The sequence below is a fragment of the Melospiza melodia genome, chromosome W, assembly GCF_035770615.1.
Source record: "Melospiza melodia melodia isolate bMelMel2 chromosome W, bMelMel2.pri, whole genome shotgun sequence".
NCBI lineage: Eukaryota > Metazoa > Chordata > Aves > Passeriformes > Passerellidae > Melospiza > Melospiza melodia.
This window is the reverse complement of record NC_086225.1, coordinates 7,099,323-7,118,074: the sequence shown is the minus strand read 5'-3', so window position 1 is coordinate 7,118,074 and position 18,752 is coordinate 7,099,323. Positions and strand designations below refer to the sequence as shown.

Sequence of the window (18,752 nt, the reverse complement as noted above, 5' to 3'; positions counted from 1 at the left end):
TGTATAACATAAGTAATAAGCATGTGCAAATTTTCATAGAATCATAGAAAGCAGCCATTCCTCTCTTACAACATTACAACATGGTTTGAGTGTTTTGAAACACCTGACTGCATGCTAATAAGGCTGCTCCTAGTATGTGCTACTATTTAATGGAAGGGGACACAAGTTTTCAAGCATGTGGAGCAGTCCTATGATTTGCTGTAGGTGTCAAAAGCATGATCACAGGTTCTTTTCATTTATTTACCATACAGGCAAGAGCAATATCATTTCCTTTAAAAGCAAGTCTCCACTATGATACCTTGATCTTCAACACAGAAGGTGGGATTCAAAACCCAAGTGAAGTCAGTTTTTATGGATACCTTCAACAAGAGGGGCAAGATGGTATCTCATCTGTGGGCTGATCTGGGTTTGGATCAATCTAACCAAAAGAAAAAGAAAAAACTCCAAAACAACAACAGCAAGAAAAAATAAACAACATAAAACCCAACCAAACAATTGACCAAATAAACCCAGAACAAAAAAAACCCAAAAATAACCAAAAATAAAAGCCATGACAACTCAGTGCATTTCAGCATCAATTGTTAGGAATAAAAATCAAAATTCACAAGTTAAAGACAATTATAATATGTGGCATTTCCAGTCCAGGTGTTATTGAAATAACTGAAAAACTTCTAGTTACACAAAACTTTGGATAAACAGTAATAGAAATATTAGATCCAGTGGAAGACTTTAAACTACAGGTTGATGGCAATTTAAGCATGAATAACTGCTATTAAAATTTTTTTTTCCTTTACTCGCACAGAAGTCTTTTGAATTATCCGATATATACAAAAAAGATTACTTGACACATACCACTGGAAACATAATTTAAGAAATATTTACTTGAGAGAAGCAAAGAAGTTTTTCTTGAAATGGTAGAAATGTATCAATAAAAAAATCATTCTACTTTTAAATTAAAGTAGTTAATACTCAAATATCCTATGGGATGTTTCAAAAAGTTCATGTGCTCTAAACTTTACCTCTTCTTCCTCTCAACAGGAGAATTAAAGGGTACAAGCCTGCTAACTTAGGTCTCAAAAAAAAAGATGAAAGAATAGTTTACACGTACATTGCATCTTCTAGACATTGAATCAGTTAACGTCATGTAGCCCTTTGGATTTGCATTTCAAGCCGGGGGGGGGGAGATGTCGTGTTACATAATGCTATTTTCCTAAAGTGGATCAATTCAGACCAAATATGGCCAGAGGACACTTTTTTTTTTCATTTGTCCTACATCACTTCTTTTTCTTGAAAAAGAAAAAAAGAAAACCACATGAAAAGCTTTGAAATTTGCATCTCAATCATGGTTATTCGGTGGCTGCATTTTTAGTTCTGTGAAGGACAAAAGTGTTGAAGAACTGTGTACTTCAGAAAACTTAAGTCATAAATTAATACCAATACATCACTTTTCTACGTGAAACTTCTGAAAGGCCTACGTTCAGAGAATTTAAACACACAGGCAAAACAGATTAGTGGTTGCTATAAAATGCTAGGAAGCGGCAGAGGTGAAAGAGTTGAAACCTTATTTTTAATACACAAATTTTTAAAAATTATGTTTCTAAAATGGCAAACACCACTTTGAAAATTTCCAGAAAGTATTAGACTAGGGAAGAGTGCTGCCAAGAAGAATTACCTCCCCCTGTTGGCAGTTCCAGGACATAGCATGATGGAGAAGCCAAGGCATCTCATGGAGCACATTTTACATTTAAGGTTGCAGAGTTCACGTAAAAAAAAAAAGAAAAAAAATTATAAAAAGGGTAACCCATGATGTAAAACAGGCATGGAAAACTCATGATGCAATTCATCTGCATCTTGCAAACAAACAAAAATCCTCCTCAAAACCAGCTTATTCCATGTTCATAATTTTAATGGTTTCTTCCAACTTTAGGAAGGAGAAACAGGTTTGTAAACTTATTCCATCAGACAAAAAAAAAAATCAGCCACAAACAATATATAAATCATCATAGTCTGATAGATATACCTACTTCTGAATATAGGGGAGGAGGCAGAAAACGAAACTCCTGGATGTATGCAAATAATGGTCCTTGCAGTGCTCTCTGAAAATCATCAAAAGCAGCTACAGGAGCAAGGCCAGACTGTTTTCCTCTGTGACCACTTCTGCATAGTTAGGAGGTGCTGGAGGGAGAAGGTACATACAGTTCAAACAACAAGTTCTTATGCATGACAAAATATACAACATGATAAATATTAGACTTCAACCACTGAAAGATTCACCAGCAGATAAACGACTTTAAAATTGTTAAACAAAAAAGAGAGACTATTTTGTTCTATTCTGATATTAAGTTTATGTTCAAAGACAGACTGACCACTGCTTATTATGGCTGAATTATCCCATTAAAATTTAAATCAGACCAAAGATAATTTATTCTCTGTACAAGTAGAAATGACAGAACACTGCAGTCCTCTGTACTCCACAAGTCTCCAGGTCTGGGATTTGCACTTAAAAAAAGCAAGATATTAGATGTGCAAAAAGAGAGGGAAGGAAATACATAATTCTTTCTTTGGCCATGAGAAATCTCCCATAGAAAAGAATATTATCTTTTCACAAAGCCTTGGCTACTAAGGCTGATGAGAAATCCCAGAAACTGCTATTATGGGTTGCAATGCCTTATAACCAAGGATGCAATTGGGATACTGGAAGTGGAAGCAATGAAGTTATGCACAGATACAATGGTATCCTGTGCTTTTTTTTCTGCCGCTTTCCAAAGAAGCTAGATTTCACTGCCTGTCCTAGAGACAGAAAAGCAGGGAGGGGAAAAAAAAATCTCTTGTATTGGAAAAAAAAGCTCCCAATATTACCAGTTAGATTGTGCCTGGGCCAGTCTGACCCTCGCTGCTGGGCCAAAGGCAGCAACTGCGGTGTATCACCGCAGAGATACCTCGGCTTGCTGGTGGTTGCAGCTGGGCACTGAACAAGTCCAGGCTTGTAAGGGACCCCGTTACCTCAGGAGGATAGCTTCAGGCGATGGTGAAGAGAAAAAGGAGATGGATTCTGCTGGAGGGTTTAATGTCCAGAGGTTTATTCCATGGTTACAGAGGTCTGAACGTGAGGACCTGCTCCAACAGAACAGAGACCGCATGGTCTGATCACCTTTTTAAGCTCAGGGACAGGGGGAGGGGAGGTACAGGTGAGCCACCAACCAGGTGAGAGGGGCAGGGTCTCAGGGGAAGATGACACCCAGACAGGCCAATGACCTCTGGGCATAGGGGCATCCTTTAAACTTGACCAACCACACGACGCCTTGCTGGAACGTTAGGTCTGAGTGACAGGACTCACTCAGCATGGGGGTAAGGGGGAAGGGAGAGAGACATAGGCACACCTGGGAAAGTGACCTGGAAGGCCAAAATGGGACAATACAGCACACCACAACATCTCCCCCTAGTTTTGTTTAAAAAGAAGAGGACTGTGTTTGTGGTGCAGAATGATTGTCAAACCATGGTTGGTAAATCAGTTCTTCCTCTACAGGAGGGTCAGTGTTTTCCACTGAGGCTTCTAGGTCATCCATTGGAGCACGGAGGGCTTCCAAATGGTAGACCTCAGGAGGGGGAGATGAGCTTGAAACTAACTTGAGAACCATGCGTTTGATTAGTCCAAAAACAATGCTAAAAACTACAATAACTATAACTAAAATAAACAGCACTAAAAACACAGTTTTCAGAATAGATCCCAACCAGCCCAAGAGTCCCCAGCCATTGAACAGTCCATTCAGCCAGTCGTCAGTTTCTCTGTTGATGTCTGAGAGCCTTTGTCAAGGTAGTCCATATGTGGTTTGGGCTGAGGCACTATGCAGGAGGTCACAGGTGGGATGATCACGAGTAGGACGAGAAGCAGGCTCGGTCTCAAGGTGTCTCGAGGCTACACACGAACAGTGGGATCTAAACTGCCACAAAAACTTGAAACAAATATATATTATAAACTATTCCAGATAGGAGGCTTAAATGGAATTTCCTCCAGAGAACGCGTGCGGCGTTTTCTTCTCCAGGCAGCATGAGCAACCTGGGGTGCTTCTGTAGATTTCTCTGATACCTTGGGAACATAGGGCTTTACCCATTTGGAAGGAACCCACCTTAAACCAGAGGGGGTGGACACACAGGCATATCCACGTCCCCAAGTAACCAATTTGTAAGGTCCCACCATTTTCCAAGTCTCAGGGTCCTTTCCTAAAACTGGAGGTTTTTCCTTAATTAACCTATGATTGCTCCCCCCAAAGTGGCGTAGGATGGGTGGGTTCAGGCTGTCAAAAGAACAATTCAGAAAATTTATTGTGAATAGCGCCCTGGATAACCGGATGTAGGGAGGTTCTACCTTCAGAACCTGTTGTTGCTGGTCCAGGACCCTTTTAATATCATGGTGAGTTCTTTCTACAATGGCTTGACCTGTAGGGGAGTAGGGGATGCCAGTTTTGTGCTCTACTCCCCATTGCTGCAGGAAGCTCCCAAATTCCTTGGATTTGTAAGCAGGCCCATTATCAGTTTTCAGCTCCTTGGGGATGCCCATGAAAGAAAAAGCCTGCAAGAGGTGCTTAGTAGCATCAATAGATGATTCTCCTGTGTGGGCAGAAGCATAGACCGCTCCAGAAAAGGTATCTACACTAACATGAACATATTTCTGCCGTCCAAAAGACTGTATGTGTGTTACATCTGTTTGCCACAGTTCACAATTGTTCAGTCCCCTTGGGTTTGCTCCCGTACTCACTGTAGGGAGTGCATGTTGTTGGCAATTTGGGCATGTGGCCACAATCACTTTGGCCTGTTCTCGAGTGATGTTAAACTGACGAACCAGGCCAGGTGCATTTTGGTGGAAAAGCTGGTGGCTGATTTTTGCCTGTTCAAAAACATTTGGGAGAGTGGCCATCACTGCAGGTGCAGCAAGAGCATCTGCCCTTCTGTTGCCTTCAGCGATAAACCCCGGCAAGTCAGTGTGTGATCTGACATGCATCACATAAAATGGTTGCTCTCGGTGAGTGACTAACTTTACCAGTTTTGAGAGCAATTCGAAAAGTGCGATGTTAGACACATCTTGCAGTATTGCTTGATCTGCCCTGGATACTACTCCTGCCACATATGCAGAGTCTGTAATCAGATTAAATGGTTCTGAGAACCTTTCAAAGGCCCTAACAACTGCAGCCAATTCAGCAACCTGAGGTGAACCTTCCACCTCAGCAATGTCTGTCTCCCACTGCTGGGTTTGAGGATCCTTCCAAGTCATAACAGACTTGTGGGACCTCCCGGATGCATCTGTGAAGACAGTTAGAGCCCTTTTTAAAGGTCTCCTACTTAGAGCACTTCTCAGTTTTAAGGTAAATTGAACATCTTGTTCGAACAATTTGTGAGCAGGCCGCGCTACCGAAATTTGTCCTGAGTAGGAATCCAGAGCAAACTGCAACACTTCATTTTCTTGAAACAATTGTCCCAGTATTTTCATAGTATTTTGACCTGATTTTAACTCAACTGGAATGTGAATGCACTTAAAATCACATCCTGCTAACTCCCTGATCCGGGTCCTTGCTTTCCGGATCAGTTCTGCTACCAGCTCCTGAGGCTTTGTCAGTCTCTTGGACCTTTTGTGACTGAGGAAAACCCATTCTATGATCAAGAGAGGGTCCCTCTGGTCCCGGTCCTTTTTTGGTGTGTTCTTTGCCTTAGGTGTTTGTTTTTCCTCCCACTGGAAAATAATTCCATGGAGGTGTGGCAACTTACCTAGGATGATAAATTTGAATGGCAGGTCAGGCCGGCATCGGTTGGCCTGTCTTGTGGACATTGCAATCTGAACCTTTTCTAGAGCTTTCCGTGCCTCTGGGGTAACAGACCTAGGAGCACCTGGGTCCTCTCCCCCTTTCAATAAATTGAAAAGAGGGGCAAGGTCTTCATTAGTCAGACCGAGCCATGGTCTTACCCAATTCAAAGAGCCACACAACTTGTGGACATCCGCAAGGGTCTTGATCCTTGGATTGATTTCTAGTTTTTGAGGAACAATGGTCCTATTTCTAATTTCTAAGCCCAAATACTTCCAAGGTGGCATCTTTTGAATTTTCTTTTCCTGGAGCTCGAACCCTGCAACAATCAATGCATCGATCGTTAGGTCAAGCGCATGTGTGAGTAAATCATCATTGGGGGCACACACAAGGATATCATCCATATAATGATAGATGATGGCTTTCTCTGCGGCTGCACGTACTGGGGAAAGCAGGGAAGACACATACCACTGGCAGATAGCTGGAGAGACCTTTAATCCCTGAGGAAGAACGGTCCAATGGTACCTTTTCATAGGAGATTCTATATTAATAGAAGGAACTGAGAATGCAAAACGCGGTGCATCGTCAGGGTGCAAGGGGATTTGGAAAAAACAATCCTTAATATCAATAACAGCTAATTTCCAATCTTGGGGAAGCATTGTTGGGGATGGCATACCAGGTTGGGGAGAACCCATATCTTCAATTACATTATTAATTTGTCGGAGGTCGCAGAGGAGCCGCCATCTGTTTTTGTCAGCTTTTTGGATGACAAACACTGGAGAGTTCCATGGGGACATGGTCTCCACAATGTGGCCCTTTTTTAATTGCTCTTCCACTAGTTCTTCAAGCGCCTTTATTTTTTGTTTACTTAGCGGCCACTGTTTCACCTGAACTGGTTTGTCTGTGATCCACTTCAGTTTTTGGGTGGGGCGCTGTTGTTCAGTGACTGCTGTACAAATATGCTGTGGAGAGTCTGGAATATCAATTGTGACACCCCACTGGGCCATTAAATCTCTCCCTAACAAAGGTTCTGAATAATCCAACACAAATGGACGGATATTAGCCAATTGTCCGTTTGGTCCCTCAAATTGAATAATGCTTTTGGATTGTCTTGCCAATTGTAGACCTCCTACACCTTGAAGGTGACCGGCAACATTTTGCAAAGGCCAATGTGCTGGCCAGTCTTGTACTGGAATCACTGTGCAGTCTGCACCTGTGTCTACAAGCATCTCAATGCGTTTAGACTCCCCACCCCCACTGACATTACACCATAATTTGGGTTTGTCTTTTCCAATAACTTGGACCCGGGCAACTGTGGGCCCTTGTTTTTTGATATTTTCAGGTAAAGATGGCACAGGGATAGCTTGTGCAACAATTTGTCCTTTGGGAAGAAACAGGGGTGGGTGGAAACAATGCAGGCCGAGAACGAATTGCTCAGGATCTGATGTTGTCATTCCCGGAGCAATTTCGATCTCTTGTGGTGTGTGTTTGGTGTCCCCAATGACGATGTACTTACAACGAATCTGGTTCCAAGTACCTTTCTGTTCAGGATTTACAGACACAAAATGTCAATCAGTGTCCTCCAGATGGAGTGACTCAGTCAGCTGCAACCTGTAAGGCTCATTGATAGCAGACGTGGTTAACACAGGATCACCTAAATCATACACAGTCTTTGAAGCACCTGCTTCACTTACACAAACATTAATATTATCGCGCGCTTGATTTGTTGTGCTACCCTTATTCCCTTGGCCTGCTCTTTTTGTGTCTGTGCGCCTGACAGGCCGGCGCTGGCTCTTCAGTTTTTTTGTTGTTGTTGACCCCCAGGGAGGGCTTGTAGTTCTCCTCCCCTGCCATTTCTAAATTCATCAAATTCCCTTTTCAGGGGGCACTGGTTACTCCAGTGCCCTAGGTTGTTACAAAGCAGGCATGGTTTTGTGGGCTCAACCATTGCTGGTCTCCGCTGCTGCCCAGGGTACTGCTGTGCTGATGGGACAGGCGCAGGGCTGGCAACGGCGACACGCTGGGGTGGTCTTGGCAGCTGCCTTGGTCTGGTGTCTTCAGTCACACTCATCAGAGCCACTTTCCTGTTACAGACTAGAAGCATGTCCTTTAACGTAGGGGTAGGTTCGAGAGGAAGGCTGAGGATTGCCGCTTGACACTGATTATTTGCATTTGTAAACGCCATTTCTTCTAAAATTGCTTCCCTAGCATTCTCTTTTTTAACTTGTATTTCAATAGCTCTAGTTAACCTTTCTACAAATTTCAAAAAAGGCTCTGATGGTAGCTGTTTAATTTTACTATAGGGCTCAAAAGGCCCCTCAGGTTGTAGGGAAAAGAATGCTTTTTCAGCTGCTTCCTTTACTTTTTCGAGTGTTTCTGCAGGAATTGCAGTAGCTTGGATCGAGGGAGAAGACCATTGGCCCTCACCACAGAGGAGCTCAATGGTGATAGGGTTACCACTGTTGTCTTTGGCTGTGTTTGGATCAGCATGCAAGCCTGGGAGAGCATCATTCAGCATTTGTTTCCATGCTATTCCCCATAATTTAAATTCCGTGGAGGTCATTAGACAGGAAAAAAGCTGTTTTAAATCATGTGGAATCACTACAGTCCTACTCAATTCAGAATTTAAAAGGCCACGGAAATATGGACTGTGTGGACCATATTCTTTATGAGACTTACAGATCTCTTTAATCAATTGCCGTCCAAAAGAACTCCAATTAGCAGTTGGAGCTGCTCCCCCCTGAGTTGCAGGCTGAAAGGTAACAGGAGCCAGTGACAACATGGGACTATGCATTAGGTCTGCTGTTCCCTGCTCTGTATCCCTTGAAACAGAAGCATTGGGATCACAGCTACAGGTTTGGGGGATGGCAGTGGGTGTGTCCCCACCGTGGGAACCCGGGGAGGGGGCGGGGACGCAACGGGGACAGGGGGCCGGCAAGTGGCGGGGAAACCGTGGGAACAAGGGGCGGGGTCAAGGGGCAGGCAGGGGGCGGGGACACCTGGTGACATCACATCAGCAGACGCCCCCTGGGAGGGGTAGAGGGGTGGAGCTGAGGGTATTGCAGGAAAGGGAGGGGGAGGGGGAAAGGTGTCACGAGGAACAGGAGGAGAGGGGGATGGGGCTGGAGTTTTGGGATGCTTAAGGGGATTTTGGGAAGAAGAAGACCAGGTTTGGGAAGATGCCACGTGGCATCTACCATCTTGTGGACCCCCTAGGGACTGGGGGCCATTTTGGGTAACACTACTCTCTGCAAAGCTAACACGTGCTGTGGGTTTCTGAGGATGGGACACAAGGGATTGGGAAAGGTTCCACGCAGCCTGGCCAGGGCCTTGTGGAGAGGGCAACTCAGGCATTTCAACAGAATTTGGGCGTCGACTTCCCAATGAGTTTGATCTGTTTAAAATACTAAGTTTTGGGGAAAGAGGTTTAGGGGTTTTAGAACTAGGAGAGGGAGAAACAGGGAGAGTAGAGGTACACGGCTTTACATTTGGCTTTTTCTCCATTTCCTTTTGTTTGAGCAATGCTGTACGAATTTGTAAACTCCAAAACACAAATTTAGCTGAGGGGGCATTGCCAGATTGTCCTAAGGTTATCAATTCATTTCCAACTTTATGCCAGAATTGAATATTGTGGATTTCTTCAGGGGAGATTTGTGGGAAGTGGAGGAAAAGCCATCTTATAAACTGTTTCAATTTTCCCTTTCAGAACTTCACATTACTACTATTTAAAATGCTAACAATATTATAATACACTCCTTTTTGTACAATGCTGAGTTTCAAACCCATGTTAGATGTAAAAAGCAAAGTACTAAATCCCGCCTGACCAAAAACAAAGCCAAAATCAGCTACCGATTTCAAAAAAAAAAACCACAGATGGAAAGGGATAACGAGCCGACAAAAGCTTCACAATGCAGCTGTATATACTGCTTTTAAAATTCCCGGGCAGCAGCAGCAGGGCACGCCCTGCCGAGCAGAGGCAGAAACAAAGCCTCCCCCGCCGTGGAATGCACCCCCCCGCGGAGCAGAGAGAGCAGCCACGCCACGTGGCAAGCCGAAACCGGGGCCCCCCGCGCCCCGTGTGCAGAGAACACCCCCCTCCCCCGCACAGAGAGAGAGAGAGAGAAAGATCTCCCGACCACGTGGAGAGAGCCGAGTTTGCAGAGCCAAAAGCAAGAGAGAGAGAGCTCCCGCGCGAATTCGAAAAGACAGCAAAACACGCGGCAGAAAGCTAATAGCTAGAAATCAATGAATTCCCGTCTGTGGGGCTGCGCAGCCAAAAATGCAAATGCAAAAAGGAACAGAACTCACGGCAGAGTCTGTTTTTGAGATCCTGCCCTACCGAGAGCAGAGATACTCACCCAAATTGGAAGCTGTAGCTGGCTGGGTACAGGCAGGTCTCTTCACCGGAACAGGACCTCTCTTGGGCGAGAGAGGCTACCCTGTCCTCCCTCTGGAAAATCTGCTCACCAGAAAGGAGCTGGGCTTTCCAGAGGCGCCGAACAGTCCACGAAACTTCTTCTGGGAATATTCCCTAAGTCTCTAGCCGAGGGCGATGAAACCAAAGCCCCTTTCATCTGGATGCACGGCTGCCAGAAGGTTCTCTAAGGTACTGCAGGTCCGTCTCAAGCTGCAGAGTCGCTTTGCCCGCCTCAGGGACGCCAAATATTGGAAAAAAAAGCTCCCAATATTACCAGTTAGATTGTGCCTGGGCCAGTCTGACCCTCGCTGCTGGGCCAAAGGCAGCAACTGCGGTGTATCACCGCAGAGATACCTCGGCTTGCTGGTGGTTGCAGCTGGGCACTGAACAAGTCCAGGCTTGTAAGGGACCCCGTTACCTCAGGAGGGAAGGCTTCAGGCGATGGTGAAGAGAAAAAGGAGATGGATTCTGCTGGAGGGTTTAATGTCCAGAGGTTTATTCCATGGTTACAGAGGTCTGAACGTGAGGACCTGCTCCAACAGAACAGAGACCGCATGGTCTGATCACCTTTTTAAGCTCAGGGACAGGGGGAGGGGAGGTACAGGTGAGCCACCAACCAGGTGAGAGGGGCAGGGTCTCAGGGGAAGATGACACCCAGACAGGCCAATGACCTCTGGGCATAGGGGCATCCTTTAAACTTGACCAACCACACGACGCCTTGCTGGAACGTTAGGTCTGAGTGACAGGACTCACTCAGCATGGGGGTAAGGGGGAAGGGAGAGAGACATAGGCACACCTGGGAAAGTGACCTGGAAGGCCAAAATGGGACAATACAGCACACCACAACACTCTTGCTCTACACAGAACAAGCAGCTGGCAAGAAAACATCCACAATAGATCTCCTGTGGGCTTTATTATAAAAGCATGTAATTTGACTCTGTTAACAAGACTACAATGAATAAAGCAGACAAAAATCAAGAGAGCAGCAAATTGATTGGGATTTGTATTATCATGCTACCTTCTAGTCTTTCAGGCAGAGTCAGACCAAGCCAGTTCATGCTCATGCTATCCTGGCTGCTTACGCTTGATGTTCTGCTACCAAATGGATGTAGAGGAATGGTACCAATGACCAGTGGTAAGTTAAGGAACAAATCCACAGCTCCTGGAATATCAACATATACCTGAAGAAAAATGAAACAAGTATATGATTAAAATGTGGAGTTTTATCAGCATTTCATAAGTATTAGTCTAAGTTATCTTTCTATGAAATTTTTCATGAGAAGCTTGTTTCTAATAGCCCCTGTGAAAAACTCCAATCACTTGTTTTCAAAGTTTTAAAAGTTTAATAGTAATAAAATGGTTATAAAAATAGTAATATAATTAGAATAATAAAAATTTGGACAATTTGGATTAGGACAATATAAGACAATAAAAACAAAGAGTTACAGACGTCTGGGTACCTTTTTCTGGGCAAAATAGGCCCGAAAAAGGACACACGTTAACAGAGGATTAACCCTTAAAAACAATAGCCTGCTGCATATTCATACACTGTTGCGTTATGATTTCAGGGTTTATCTCAGAAACCCGAGTACCTCCCCTGAAGATTCCCTCTCAGAATTGTCAATCATCATTCCTTTCCTCACCCTGACCCCTGCCGAGATCTGTCTGTCAATCCTGGAATTCCAGAAGGGCCTTGAGTGATTGACAGATTCAAAGGATGCCTTCTACCCCCGGGGGAGGGGGGGGGGCATTGGGCCATCCAGGTGTCCTTTGTCCCCTAAGACCTCCTCTCCTGTACCTGGTTGGTGGGCTTCCTATCCCTTCTCTCCCCTTCTCCCTCGGGTTAAAAGGGCAGGCAACCACATGGCTCGGGGAGTTCTGTTGGAACTGTTGCTGGATTCAGAGGCCTGCGGGCCAGAATAAAGCTCTGGATTAAAACCCTCCATCAGAACCGACTCCTTTCCTTCACCATTGCCTTAAAGATTGTCCGTCAGAGGAAAACCTGAGGAGCTGACCCTCTTCATGAGGAAGCTCCATCCCACCACCACCAGAGCTCCAGCATGCCTGGACTTGTCTCCACATGCCCAGCCGCAACACAAAGCTAGCCAAAAGTGTCACTGGGATGAAACACCACAGTTGCCGCTATTTGGTTTAGCAGCAAGGGCCAGACAAGCTAAGGCACATCCCATCCGGCTATATTGGTAAATATATCAATAATACACCTCACACATGATGCATAAATTCCATTCAAACAAAGAATTCTGTCTGGTCAGTGTCAATTTCTTCCTCTTAATCCTAATGGAGTTTTCAGCACTGAGCAAGGCAGGAAGAAGTTAGTTTCTTCTGATAAGGGAGCAATAAATTCTTTTTCTCTGAAAGATTTAGGTGTCCTGTAGCTGCTGTCTTGCTGCGAGTCCTCTCTTAAAAAAAAGTATCTGACATATCATAGTTTCTATATTAACATTATGTTATATCCTAAAACTATATTTAACACACTACTTAAGAAAATTAATACAGCATAACTTTCTAAAATAACACATGTAATAGTCATTTAAATATTTGCGAAAAGCCAGTCATAAAATACACATTTTTCACAGCCCCTTTTAGGGTCCATGCCCCTATGAAGACATGAGCTCTTCAAGTTAAGAAGAGTCTTAACATGAGCCCTCACATGGAAATGCAGTGTACTCATTAAATGCTCGCTTAGTTGACAGACAACTGCTTTGAGAACTTGCATGATTTAAACTAAATTTACTTACCAGACCTCCTGTCATGACACTAATACCAGAACATGTATTTCTTTCATAACTAATTGTAATATATGGTAGGGATAATTCATGCTATTAATGTATAGTATAAAAATATTGTGAAATCCAAACCATGTCTTTTGACTACTCCGGCCCGGGAGCAGCTGTCTAATTCAGATTCAACTAGTTCCCGGATGCACGTTAAGATAACAATCGATGCCTTAACCTAAGAATAGAAGCTTCCAGGGCGATGATCGTTGGTTTCCGGAGCCACTCGAAAGCGATTAAAAAGCGATTATCGCCTTGCCGATTGCATCTATCAAGGTAGTCAGTTGTGCCACCCTGATACATCTGAATACACGGCTCCTCCTTCGAAGCCGATTGACAGCAATGGCACACCTGGATGAGGCTTTTGTCCACCTCTGTACATGGAAAGCAACAGTGATGCATGTGAAGAGACACAAAGGAAATTTGGTCATCTTTGCATCAGGCAGAATAAACTGTATGAAACTTCGCTGCGTGAAGCTGCGAGTGTGAACCGGGGGAACTCTGGCACTCGGGAGGTCAGAGCCCTGTTCACCCGGCGCCGACCCCCGGGCTCGACGCTGTCTCTTTGGCTGTGGTGGTTTCAAAGACTGAATTTCGGTCTCACAGACAAATTAATAAATCTTTGATAATTTTGGCTCACGATTTGATCATTTATAACACTAATCATCACAAAATGCTGTGCTAGAAATTTGTATGGCATGTTGGAAGCTACTCATTCTCGCGAGTGAAACAGACTGCCCAACATACCATCAGTGAATACTCCACACGGATTATACTACAGTCAAGGACTGAAGGGGAAACAGGCGGAATTTTCAACTGTTTGCCATTCCAGGTTTCTGTTTTGCCAGATGACAAGGATTCCCCACGGAGGTTGGCAACAAGCTGTCTGACTTCCTTCATTTTCCCTTTGGCATAGAATGCCTGCGTTTGGTAAATGGTTGCCTTTGGCACTACCATACGGGAAGAGCAATTCTCAATCTCTGCAAAGATGTGAATTGATTCACCTGAAACAAAAAGGAAAAAAAAACAAAACAAAAACTCAACAAAACACACCAGAATTTCAATTTCTCTTTACATTTACAAGGCAGTTTAAGCAAGCTTTCACATTCTTTATACTGTTATAACAATGCTGCTATCACTGCTCTACCTTACAAAAACCACATCCACTGATGCTAATAGAAACAAGATCCTCATGAGCTGTTTTAAAAGGAAAACGAAAACAACACATTCAAAAGAAAAAAAAAAGCCAGTCTAACACCCAAAACATGCCAGTCTAACAGATGAGGTCATTGAACCATCTAGAGATAAAAGTTGCGCTCTCTTAGTTAACAGGGTATGCAGAGAAGATTGCTAAATGCAGACTGATGTGGTACAAATATCCTTAATGTTTCATTTATGTTAAAACAGTAGTACAGACTCCAGCTTTAAAAAGGAAGGAAAATCACACAGAACTGATTATAGGATCACATACCTGGGGTGTAGCCCTTTCTTTCAATTTTCGCACTTAAAGATATTGGGCCTGAGGTACAAAGCCAACAACACAGAGTCTTTTCTTTTGTGCCTGCTTGGGGTGACTGCAAGAAGAAGAAAAGTACTGTCCATCAAATTACGAGCTCCATGAATCTCATCGGGTATTTAAACCAACACAGGAAAATAATAATTTTCATAATGTGCTTATTATTACATATTTTGATAAACAAAGCTGCTTTCATAGGAAAAGTCTCAAGCAGTTTAAACAACACTATACAGATACAGTGTTTGTCCTAATTCCACTGGTGTATTTGTATTGCTTTTTCTGTGATCCTCCATACTACAGCTACAATTACAATACTAAAAGAAAATACTGTGTAGGTTAAAACAAAAGGCTTCATAGGCTACACATCCCAACATAATGCTGCAGAGCTTTTAATTTAACTAACAGCAGATTAGAACATCTTCACACTTTCCATTATGCTGCATTTCCAAAACAAAATAACTAAGCTAAACTACTGTAATCTTTACTCCTGCTATTTCCTCAGTTTCTGAATAATCCTGTTTCATCTATGTTAAAAAGACATATTTTACACAACACCAGGATTTAGGGCTTGAACCAAAGCCCACTAAAGTCAAATGAGAGACCCTCGATTTTCATGGAGTTTTTACAACATCCCTTTGCAAGCTGATTTTTCACCCATACACACAAGAAATCTGTTTCAATGGTCTTCTGATTTTCTTTCCCCTCTAGATTAAAATTTGAGAAGGGAATAAAAAAAAGGATTTTTAGGCCAGACTGAAATCAAATCCTCACTGAGAGCAGTTGTGATATTAAAGTCATTTTAATGAAATGATATTTCAGAAAAGGATTATACAGAATTGCAATCGTTTCCTCCCCATCAGTGGAAAACGATCCATATGGAAATTACCAATTATGCACTGCAGTAACTTTTTTCCTTTGCATTTTTAAGTTTGCAGTCTCTCACTAAAATATTAAGCATTGCATTGTTCCATCATAGATTATTCATTATTTATAATTTAAGAGGACCAGTTCACCAAATTTCTTCCTTAATGAGAGTCTACAAGTTGGTAGCATCAGTTTAGACTGAAAAATGCATTTTACATCTTGTAAAGATCAAGCAACTCCAAGTACAGCATAACTTAGCCTTCAAAATACCAGCAGTTAAAGAGTTGTTAAACTGATATAATACTTAAAAGAAGAGCTGTACTTAAACTAGCAAATAAATATTAGGTATAGTTACATGCTGACGTTCTTTCACTTATTATACTTCATTATTTTTATGCCAGAAAAGGAATGAGTATTTCTGTCAGTTCTTACCAGTAACGAAGGAGTGTTGATGTCTATATGTTCAAAGACTGTAAATTCCTTCTTTAATTTTACTGGTAGAAGCCAAGGCCTATGCAATTCAGCTTTCACCCAATACCGCACACTGCCATGTCTGCCTTCGAATGAGGTAGCAAGTGGTCTGTGCAGGACAAAGGTCAAAATCGAGTAAAGTTTTTCTCTCATTCCAGTCCAATTGATCAGATTTGGAATTAGTATGTTGTTGAGGTTTAGGATTTTTCCTTTTGTTTCTTTCTCTTAGGGAATATTCTCCCATTTTTATTGCTAAGAAACAATAATGGCCGGTACTTAAGAGAAACAAAAGAAGTAACCACAGAGAAGGGGGAGGAGTGCAGCTGGCTTTACTATCGTAGCTGAGGGGGCATTCTCCTTGAAAGGGCAGAGATATAGTGAGATTTGGGCTGAGGGAAGGGGTTGGGTGCAGCTTCTAGCTCTCTCGGAGTCGGGTGATTGATTGCTGCTCACTGGGGGGGGGGGGGGGGGGGGAAGGAGGAGGGAGGAGAATTCGCTGCTGCCGCCGCAACCCAGCCCTGTCCTGCTTCTTCTGCCGTGGGTGAGCCTTTGCTCGTGAAAGCAGCCACTGAACTGGGACGTTATTGTCACAGATGAGTAATGCGATGGTTGACTCTCACTATTAAAAGGCAAATATCATGTATATATGTGAAGACAAGTTTTAAAGACTTATGTTTTACCCCCCCCCTCCCTTGCATTGTTATCAGGAAGTGGCCTGGGTTCGGGATATTTGGGAGGGTCGGCTCTTTACTATGGCAACATCTGACCTCCAATCAAGATTTAAGGAAGCAAACTCCACCACTGGACAGCGAAGAAGGAATCGATGGACAGAACTTTGGGAGGGGCTAAAGGGTTAAAAGGCAAAACCTCCATTGTCTGGGTGAGCACATGGCGGGAAAAATCCTTTGCTCTCGGCGCCGTAATATTTTCTCTATTCAGTCTTCTGTTGTAGTTTTTGTTATGAACAAAAATTTGGTTAATATTTTTTTCTGTGAGAAAAAGTTACCACTACTGCTGGGCTGCTGCCTTTGTTATTGTAATCACGGTTCGTTGTCGTTAATGGTTGTTTTTGTATTAGTAAAAGCCCTGGCTGGGGCGAGGTAATAGCCCTTCTCCTGGGTGGGGACCTTGCCCGAAGCTAAGTTTTACCTTTCTCAGAATAGAGAAGACACCTGAGAAGGTGGGGGGGGTTATGCAAAGTGACTCCCAAGACCAGAATGCTTTGTGGGACCCCCATCTCCAAACTCATGGAGAAACCCCAAAAACAACGAGCCACCTAAGAGTTGAGAGACTGGAGTGATGTCTGGACGTGAGGAACCGAGTGCTGAGCCTGCAGAGACGCGGAACACCTTCGGACCCTCTCTCCCTGACCAAGGGAGTTGACCCCGGCGGTGAGACCAAGCTGACAGAGTGGGAGGGGCACCATCTGACAGGGATCCGGAGGCCCTAAAGTCTCCTAAGAGGATCTGATCCCCAGCTCTGCCCCTGGTGGACAGAGCTGTGCATATCCTCCTTCTCTGAGTCGCCCTGGGAGAGACGACGGACGCTGCAGACCCGTCGAGCCGCCCAATCCTGAGCTGATCACTTTTAATAAAGGCATTTAAAAGGAGAAGAAGTCTCCTGGCCCTTTTTGTTTATATCAGTTTTGATAAGGTTTTAATAAACCTTTTAAATTTTTTTAAAAGTGAGTGTAATTTCTTACATTATTAACACCCTACCTCACTAAAAAAAAGGGCTCTCACCATCTGCTTGGGTACCTCAGGGGAAACCCCGGGATCCCGAGCCCTTTCCCCCTTCCAGGGAGCCTCTCCCTGCCGGATTTGGGAGCCGGGCTGCCACTGCCTGGCCCCCACCGTTTCTTTGCCTCTGCTCCGGGTTTTTTGCTACACTGTAGCCCACACCTCCTGCCTGCCAGGATGCTCGGCGGCATTTCTGATACATCTCGTCTACCACTCCGGGATTTTGTTCGTCCCTGTTCCAGCTTGCTGCTTCCGAGGTCCCTGCTACAACTCCTTTTGCTATGCAGAGGGGCATCAGGATCAGCTGCCCCTGGGGGTTTGTAAAGGAAGCCCCTTTCCCATCCCTTCTGCCGGCTGTGCCCGCCATTGTCCACGTGCAGAGAGATGACTGATGTCACGCCACAGTGCCCCCTGCAGCCGTGGGGAAATCATCTCACCTGCCCTTCCCAGCTGAGGAGCCATCAGTGCCCCTGCCGGCTGTGACCATAACTACACCAAAGGGGAAGGTGCCTGACAGCCGAGAGAAGGCTGTTCCTGGGTTTCTGGTTTTGTTTGTTGTTGCTGTCGTTGTTGTTCGTTTGCCTTGTTATACATACTAGTAAAGAACTGTTATTCCTTTTCCCGTCTGTTTCCCTGAAAGCCCCTTAATTTCAAAGCTATTCGGAGGGAAGGGGGTCATATTCTCCATTCCAAGGGAGGTTCCTGCCTTCCTTGGCAGACACTTGCCTTTCAAACCAAGACATATGAAGAACTGTATTTTTAATGTATCATAATAAGCATAACTTATTTGCAACATTCCCATATCTCAGAAAAATGTAATGTTAAAGTTGGGGAAATATATCATCCCCGATTCATTCAACAGTAGTTTTGTAGAAGTTCTAAGAAGCAATTAAGGAATTGTGCAAGAAAAGTGCCAGAAGAATACACATCTCCTTTAGAGGCCATTTTCAAGTGTAGAATAAAGCATGCCCTTTGTGGTAGATAGGGACAGGGGTCAGAAGATCTCGCGATGTAACAGGAAGGCAGGACCCCTGTTCCCCTTGGATAAGAAATTATCATAGGAATGTAGCCTCCCTAAACCGAGTGCCGGTAACTTTCCATTCCCTACCCAGTAACTTTTTACTCCTTACTAATCATAGATAGTAAAGACAGACC

The 18,752-nt window shown here is 43.9% G+C and overlaps 1 protein-coding gene across 1 annotated transcript; it reads right to left on the bottom strand.

The window, feature by feature from the left end:
• Nucleotides 1–361: 361 nt before the first annotated feature.
• Nucleotides 362–17,788, bottom strand: LOC134431432 (arrestin domain-containing protein 3-like). Its single transcript, XM_063179443.1, is given in 8 exon segments — nucleotides 362–418; nucleotides 2,025–2,132; nucleotides 2,135–2,175; nucleotides 11,231–11,393; nucleotides 13,755–14,011; nucleotides 14,479–14,581; nucleotides 15,820–15,967; nucleotides 17,760–17,788. Coding segments are annotated over 8 exon segments (906 nt in total).
• Between the last annotated feature and the right edge of the window lie 964 nt (nucleotides 17,789–18,752).